Source organism: Meleagris gallopavo, chromosome 1, assembly GCF_000146605.3.
Source record: "Meleagris gallopavo isolate NT-WF06-2002-E0010 breed Aviagen turkey brand Nicholas breeding stock chromosome 1, Turkey_5.1, whole genome shotgun sequence".
NCBI lineage: Eukaryota > Metazoa > Chordata > Aves > Galliformes > Phasianidae > Meleagris > Meleagris gallopavo.
This window is the reverse complement of record NC_015011.2, coordinates 24,626,473-24,635,484: the sequence shown is the minus strand read 5'-3', so window position 1 is coordinate 24,635,484 and position 9,012 is coordinate 24,626,473. Positions and strand designations below refer to the sequence as shown.

General features: G+C 34.4%; 1 protein-coding gene across 4 annotated transcripts in view; it reads right to left on the bottom strand.

The window, feature by feature from the left end:
* TFEC (transcription factor EC) overlaps positions 1–9,012 on the bottom strand; it is a 67,807-nt gene that overhangs the window by 10,063 nt on the left and 48,732 nt on the right. For 3 of the 4 annotated variants that reach the window (XM_031553244.1, XM_031553243.1, XM_019612492.2), the window contains 3 exons: positions 7,796–7,910; positions 6,886–6,942; positions 2,739–2,814 (listed from right to left, as the gene is read on the bottom strand). In XM_031553244.1, the coding sequence (XP_031409104.1) occupies positions 2,739–2,814; positions 6,886–6,942; positions 7,796–7,910 (248 nt within the window). The remainder of the gene's footprint in view (positions 1–2,738; positions 2,815–6,885; positions 6,943–7,795; positions 7,911–9,012) is intronic. The other variant, XM_031553245.1, reaches the window with a different exon arrangement.

Genomic DNA, 9,012 nt, shown 5'->3' with positions numbered 1-9,012 from the left:
TTCAGCAAAATATGATTAAAATTATGGGCCTTTTTATTGTCTTCAAATTTTTCCAAGAGTTTTGCATTTCTGAAACATCTATCACTTAGCTATCTAAGCTCTGAAAATTAAACAAAGGAGGCAAAGTTCTTTGCAACTTATCTCCATTTTCCAATGTTGATGAAGTGAACTTAAAACATCTATTCATTCAAGTAATATAATCCATAGTTATCATCATTAAATTGAAAAATAGTAAAGAGGAGAAAATGAGAATAGGGATTTAAGCTCTTCAAAAGCAAGTCCCTGTAGAGGCTCCATCGGAGCCAAACAAGTTCACCATATAACTAACAAAAGTAAAATAAAATAAAAACAAACAAAAAACTTCTGAGAAATACAATTCATAAAAGATTTCCAAATAGCATCAAAAATGCCCTTTTCTACTCCTGAGCCTGAACGTAATCTTATTGAAGCAAGTCATCTGGGACAGGCATGCTAACCACAATGACTTAGTTATAGCAGTATTTGCTCTTCAATGCAAAGGCTGTTTTGTTTCATTGTCATTAGTCCACACATCAGTAAGGCTTCTCCTTTCACAGTCAAATTCCCACTATAAGAAGAATATTTTAAAATCAATATATAAGGTGAAAATGTGATGTGTGATAAAATGTTACAGATAAAATATTGTAAGAGCTGATACATCTTTCTTTCAAAGAAGAGGAGGGCAGATTGGGGGCACAGTAAGGTGTTCTAAGGAAAAAGAAAGAACTGAAAGGGAAGATAAGGACTCTGAGTTATGACTTGGCAACACAAAATGATACTAGAAATAAATAATTTTGATCTGTTCAGCCAACAAAACAATATGGTCATACTGATGTATTTCCTCTTACAAATATATATTAAAAATGTATTTACACTTCTTCAGAGGAATTTAACTTGGCACCAAACTGCAGCAAATTACGTTATAACTTTATCTTTCATTGTGTCCAGCATATTTGATGCCTCTTTCTTCTTAATACCAACTGAACACTTTAAAATAGGCCCATTTTTAAAAGTAGTACCCATTACCAGCCTTTTAAAGACAGCAATCCTCAGAACCTAGAACAAACTTTTTGCTTTTGCAGACATAAGCTGTTATAGGGCCAATGCTCTGTTGGACACAATCATGGGACTGGAGACTAAAACAAGAAAAGTTGATGTGGTCGGATATTTTCTGAAACGTTGATTCAAGGCTGCATCTCCAAAATCAGTAAGTAAAAACCATCATTCACTTACTGGAACAAAACTGCAGATCTAGAGCGTTCAATTTAAGTACATTATAAATGAGTGTTAACAATTTGAACAGATTCCTAAATAAATCCAGACCAAAAACATGTAACTGAAGCACCTCTGTAGGTAATCAAAACTACAACTGGAAATTGTAGCTCATGCTCATTTCTAATTGCAATATAACTTGCTTCCATTATTGCTTTATAGCTGCAAACCAACAGTGCCATCCACTGTTTTTCTGAGAAATCTTTCAATTATTTGCCCAAATGGTCTTGAATACTGAAAGACATGCCAGCAAAATTAAAATTCTTTTACTAGTGTTTGTTTGCAGGTGATCACATGTGTCCAAAAATTTATTTGGACACTTAAAGTACTTCTTATTTTAGTGCTCTGTAACACTCCGATCTATATTAATAACAAGAATGTGCCCATTTATCTAATCTTGAATGGATGCTGTAGAATGAAAAGGGAATTCTCTAAAATAGTAGTGGCATGTTAACTTTCTCTCTTGTGATTTCACTCAAAATGTCTAGTTTTGCCAATCTTGTCTATATCTAAGTCTTACAGTGCTTTATATCTTATAGAAATCCTTAATATAATCAAAAGTTTCTTAGTCCTGAACAAAACAAAAAGCTGAAATATCAATAGATGTTTTCCTTCCAAGTATAGTGCAGGTCTGTACTGACATGCAAATGATAAAGAACAAATGTGTATAATCAATTTTATGCAAAATGCAAACATGGTCTTAAGTCTTCCCTGAGCGACATAAAATATCAAAGGCTAAAGTCTAGCATTAAATATCCCACTGAATTGCTACTGCTAATCGTACAATAGCATTTCCTACTGAGGCAGATTTTTTTTCATGTTGATGACAAATATAAGCTTGAAGGAAATGCAGGTACAGTTTAAGAAATGTACATTTTGTATTACTGTAAGTATACGCATTAGTATAAATTGCTATTATTATAGCAATTATTATTTTTAGCCTTGCATTTCAGGACTTGTTTTTTTGCCTACAGTGACTGGAATACTTCTGAAAAATGCTCAGTCTACAGTCTCTTAACCTGAATTTTAATATTTTGTTTGTTTATTTATTTATTTATTTTGCTTAGCCAAAGGACAGACAGTGACAGCACATATTTTGTCTTACCCCACTAGAGGGCCCATGGTGAGGGCTGAAAGCATCATTCCTTCCTTCTCCAGAGACATCACGCAGACTTGCGGTGCTTTTGGCTTATCTTTTCCCTACTCCATCTTCCCAGTGTGTGACACAACAGTACTGTTTTTATTTTATTATCCTTTCACATAAGTTTTCCCAATAGGCACCAGAAATCTGACAGAAGTTTGTTATTATTAACAGACTGATCGAAGCTAGTGGCCTGGCACGAACCATTTTGTATTACATCAGTCAGTCCTATGGTCAGTATGCAACTATGGTTTTTTTCCTGTATTTAAATGATAAACATTTTTATAGGAAAGACTGTTGAACTCACGGATCATTAGACTTGGGGATGAGTGTGCCAAGCTCCTTGATTCGGTAATTAATGTTATACCTTCTTCTTCTCTCAACTGTTAAAAAGAAACTAAAGTTACTATTTTAATGGTGAAATATTCACATTTTGTTAGAACTCTTGCTACAAACCATGGTTAACAGCTTTGTTATCTCTTATCTACTATTCTCAGCATTTTAAACCATGGAGAGGACTTATACAGCAGCCATCCCTCTTCATAGAAGCAGATTATGCTCCAGAAACATTTAATACCCAGCACATTTGTTTCCTCTGGTGATGGACAACACAATAATATTTAGAATAAATTTTACAATAACATTCAGAAAATGAAGAAAAACACTATTTGAACAATTAAAAAGTTACATTTGAATTGAATTTTACTATTTAAAAAAAAAAAAGACTATGTATTTTATCTTTATTTACTTAGATAATTAGAAAGTTAGAAAGATAAAGAGAAGGTAAGTTTCTTCGTTCTCATCCAACTTCAGTCATTCTATGATTCTGTAATTCTGTGATTCTTAAAAGTAGTTCTTCCTCTTTGTGCTCTCAATCCAGTTTCTTGAAATATTGGAATCCAGACCGGAGTATGTGCACACAAAAGTTCTGTCACCTTTCTGCCACCATTAAACTAATGTAGAGAGACTTCTCCCCTGCATTCTCACAAGGTTTTCTCCAGCTACATATACATGTAGAAATATCATATTTTTCAGTGGCACAAAGGACATTTCATAACTTTGGGGGATTTCTGGTACATAATTGTGACACAGAAAGTATATTCAGCGAGGAAAAAAAATACCTAGGACATACTGAAGATGTCAAACAAAAGTTCTGTAAATGCAATAAGTCTACAATCTAGATAACATGGTAACACAATTATGAAGCTGAGATTAACACGTTAGAAACATCATTGGTTCATGTGCTTTAATGCAGATCCTGTTGTACGTGGAACGGCCAGCTACTCAGGACTTCCAGCTTCGGGGTAGCCTAAGCTAAGAGACAGCATAGAAATCCTATAAGAATAGCAAACTATACTTTTTCTAACAGGAAAAAAAAAAATAAAAATAAAAAATTGAGGAGGAAGAATGACAGATACTACAGGAGTGTGGCTGTGGCATTTGTGAATGTCCTATTGGTGTGATCTTGCACTTCTATCCACTCTCTTCACATAGTACTTTGACTCAATAAAAGCTTTACTGAATAGGTAATTCAATTTCAGCCCACCACTTGCATTTCAGAGCAGTTGCTGCTGCTCCCCATTTCTTGAACAACCCTTCCACGAGCTCAAAATGCTAATACCACTACTCTCCACCAGACCAGAAATGACCCAAGCACAAGCAGAATGATAAATGTTCCTTTACATTCATACATGGAGATGTGCACTTAAAGTTTAATGCCTTAATTTTGAATGCTGGTACAAAAATCCTATCCTTAGAACCCAGGACAGCCGAATTAGAAGACTGCAATCAAGGGACATCTGGTAGGTCTTCCTAGGCTGACTTCAACCTCTCACAGTCATATTTGTATATCACTTGCAGATTCAGCTCCACCATGTGGTTCACTTTTATTCCTTTCCTTCTCCCAGAACATAGAGATCTTCTTTCTTGCCCGCACATGCAAGGCTTTTAGACTTGTGTGTCAGTCAGCTACTTTCTCCCTCACTCCCTCACTCACAGACTCCAGTTCAGACCTGCCTGGACATTAGTGTTTACCCTCCTGAAATGCTCTGTCTTGGCAAAATATATCAACATATTTTTCTCTCTCTAGAAACAGGAATTTTGCTCTACAGATTAAAGCATTTCAATCTTTGTAGTTGCAATTTCCATATTCAGGAGATAGGATTATAGTCCATCTGAATGTACTGTTGTTATCCCTTTCAACCCATTGGCATAAATATGCTGGATCTCTTAGGAGAACACAATGTGTTCAAGCACACAGCAATTGAACAACATGATGTCTTTAGTTACAGTGAGGTTAAAAGAATGTACATTAAATGTGCAGTTATACAGCTTAACAGTTGCAGTTTAATTCACATTTATAGTGTGGGAAAGTCCTGAATGAGACACATAAAAAATAGTAAACACTGGCTACTTAAAAAAAAGAAAAAAAATTCCGATGGAAGTAGGCACTTTCTCCTTCTTTCTATTTTGTTTTATTTTTCCCTGAAAATAAATTTCAAATGATTATGCTAGTGAATCAGAAGGGAAATTTTGAAATTTAGAAATATTTTTCCTGATTAATTCTTGTCACAATTTTAGTGATATACTGGGTTACAAAAAAAAATCTCAAATAGCAAATTATACCAAAGCTAAAATAACAATAAAAAAATTAAAGTACATATACAAGGATGATCAGATAGCAAATAAACATAAAAGCTGTAATACCTTTGATTGTTAAATAATAATTAAAAAAAGTAATGGTTTAAATTGTTATTGGATAAAAAAGGGATTCAATTTCTTAGATCTAAATCCCTTCCACAGTTCCATTGAGAATCTAATATTTCAAAAGGAAAGTTTAAGAACATTTCTCTAAAATCTGGACCTTTATGATGAACATTGGTATAATTCTGATCAAGTTCCAAAAACTGATTTTTCTCACCATGTCTAATATAACTAAAATAGGTAATGATGCTAATAAATGTGCTACAGGTAACGTGCTAATATGTTCAAGTGTTCAAACAGCAGAGCTATCTCCAGAAAGACTTTGAGCTCTGAGATATACACCTGGAGTCTAACTAGAAGAGATGTCATGAGTCTGCTTGCCATGATCCTGGCATACTGTCTTCATCTCACTTTCTATCACTGAAGAACACTTCACAAACACAGGAAGGATGATCTCAGAGGCAAAAAAAAAAAAACAAATTGTGGAGGAAATGGTCATAGCTGTTATCCCTAATGTGTGCTTGCACCTGTCTTGTTCTTCTGGCAGTTCGAGACAACTCCTACCCACCACCTTCCCTCAGCCAGCCAAAACTCCCTATTCCTATCCAAACAAGACCAGCAGCAGATACTGTGGTAATTCAGAGAAGATGTGCCCGCAACAAACACAAAAATTTACATGGCTTGTTTGTCATCCACTAAAAATGTGCAGATAGAAACAAGGATGCCTTCTGGAGAATCAAAGTAGTAGGAAGTTGTTGCACTGTTTGCCAGCACAACGTACCAGTATATGTACATTTCCAGGCACATGCAACTAAAGTTATAAATCTCTCTAATGTCACTGGAATAGCCAGAGAAAAAAGATATAATTAGTGGTGATTACCACTTTATCAAATTACCAATTTAGGTAATTCATGAATTACAGAAGTATAAAGGAGAACTAGAGAATATTACTGTTTTATCCAACACTTTTCAAAGAGAATGCTTCAGATTTTTGCTTTAGATGACTCTTTAGAGGGAAAAGTCACATAATCTTACAGGCACTTCTCTTTCAGCAATAAGGGTATATTTTTCTATTCTAGACTTTAAAAAATGTTGTTTAGTTTTAAAGTTTAATATTTAAATACTGAACTATGAAATTCACTGTTTTAAACTTAAAGTATCTCAGAGCAGTCAGAGCACTCTGTGTCATCCATTTCTGTTCTGATCTCCTTCTGCAATGTATTGTTTCCATAGCTTTACCTGCTTCACTACACCAGTTAGTTTATAAATTTTTGTTTGTATGTTTGATTGATTGAATGATTATTTTTCTCTTCCAATTATCGATAGAGCAATGCAATCTCTCACTTGGATGTTTCAGTAAGTAACAAGTGAGGAGCCTGGATCATCTCTGCTTTGTTTTCTTTTTCATTGTCTGCCTATTTTCTTGCCCATTTTGCACTTTAATTCTTACAGAAATCAAGTAAAATGTATATGCACAAGATATATATACAACAGTACTATAAGATAACAGGGGATGTTGTGTAAAGAAATTCATTAAAACCGTATAAGGTATACTGAAAGAAAAATGTAAAAGACAACTTCAGTTTGGGGAAGAAAGCTGTGTAGTTGGCTGTTCACAGACTGAGTTAAATTTGATAACCCTGCTAAGATTCTGATCAAGCAAATGAGCAGAGGTATGGTAGCTAATGTACATTGGTTCTGCAGTCCCCATACACTCTATATAACAAGATGGAAGATGCACGTATACTTACTGAGATTGTGGTTATCCTTTTTTTGTCTCTCCTTGGCCATTGCTCGCGTATCTGCTTCTGACAGAAAGTAACATTTTTTAAACAGCCCTTAAGTTGCAAGTCCAGCTATCCTATCACCATTTCAAAATGGCCTCTTTTCACGAAAAGCAGACTTCTAGTCATTTTACTTCATTAATCTTTTTATTATTAAACAAAATCAAGCAAATCTATATTCTATCAGTATTCGATTTTTGAGCTAAGTCTGGCAGATTACTTAAGATATTCATTAAGGAAGATTTTTTATTTAAAAATATAGAAATGGTGTGGAGGACTATTTTTTCTCCAATTTTCTGTACTTTTATAACAGGATAAAACTGTACACTAATGTGAATATGGATTTGCATATCTCATAATGCAAGAGTTAATAAGATTTCTAAGATAACTCATATTGAACAAACTCACTGTTTCCTCTGAGTGACACTAATAAACTGTACACGGTTGTTAGCATTCTTTGGATTAATTGAATGTAACATTTAAAGTTGTTAATCCACTAACATAAATTAACCTTGAATAGCCTTATTGTGAGCTTTTAAAAGAACCATTTGTTTTATTCTGGAACAAATTTAATGGATGATAATTTATTTATACCATTGATCAGGAGCCAACATGTGGAAGAATTCACTATGTTTCCTAAAATAATTAGGTTTATTAGAAGCATGATATTCATAAAAACTACAGAGCAAACATTTCAGAATTGCTAAAGAGAAGAACAGAGAGAAAACATTTCTCCACGGCCATCGTCCTTTTCCATAAATGAAACTGCACACTGAAAAATTCTCAGGAAATGAACTTCTGAATTTTTGTTCAGCTTTTAAGAGAAACACCATCACTCTTGAAATTGTAAAATGTTAAAATATCAGAGTTATTTTACCTGTGAGTTCCCTTTTTACTGGTAGATTGGCTGGACAAGAAGCATTTGTGAGACTCATATTAGCTGGTGCCATTCCCTGGTCACTGTTATATATATCCAAAATGCTGCTAGATAGCTTAAGGAGGAGTGGGAGGAAAGAAAAAGAAGAAAGAGGGAGGGGAAAAAAAAAAAGCAAAAACAAAAACAATGACAACAAAAAAAAAACACTGTTAGAATAAATAAACTTTGAAGAAGTTACGTTCTCTAGAAGGAACTGTATATATGTTTCTGTAGGGACACTTATGGAATATTAAACTGCAATGAATGAGAAGGGTCAAAGTATGCCACTGTTCCACAAGCAGGTTTCCAAGTTAAACTTGTAGAGGTCTCAGCTGCAGAAAGACAGCAGAATATGGCCCACAGTGTCTATTTTTTAATTCTTTTATGCCATAGTTTCCAATTACAGGATTAGCATAATGGCATTTTAAACATGAATTAGGTGGAAGGTAAAAATAACCTTGCTGATTTTCAGCTACTTCCAGAAGTTCTATGGATTCTAGATAATTATCCAAATATTACTTTAAACTGAATTATTTTACATTTATGAGACAACTTATAAACACATATGTAGGTCACTCCAAAAGTAATGCTCCTATTTATTTCCATGAAAACTACAACAGACACAAAGAGTACAATAACTCTATGTTATAAAGCAAATCCTCAGCTACAAAACATTATTTTTCAAGATAGTAACCACCATTAGCTCTGCATTTTTACCAGATATGACCAACAGTATACTGTACTGTAAAAATCTTCACCAGCAGAAGTGACGCACTGTTGCTGTCACCACTGCTGAAACATACCAGCCACTGCCTCACTGTGTTCATATCCACTGTTTGGTCTTCATGAATGAAGACCATTTTGACAGACTTCTCTGCTGCCATCTGTCACCTGGCAACAAAATGTAATGGGATATTGGTCGGAAGGTTCAACCTCCACTGTCATATCACCAACATCCGCCTCTGATTTCATGGGCCAACATAATAAAATAGAAGGCATTACTTTTGGAGCAGCCTTTGTAGGCATTCAGTACTGTACAGTTCAGGCTCTGCTAAGATTCTATGACCAGATAACCAATATTTCATGACTGAATACTGCATAATATATCAATGTTTTTCCAAGTCCGTGTTCAGAAAAAAAAAATTTACAAGGGAATAGGAATGCAAATCAGCTTCTTT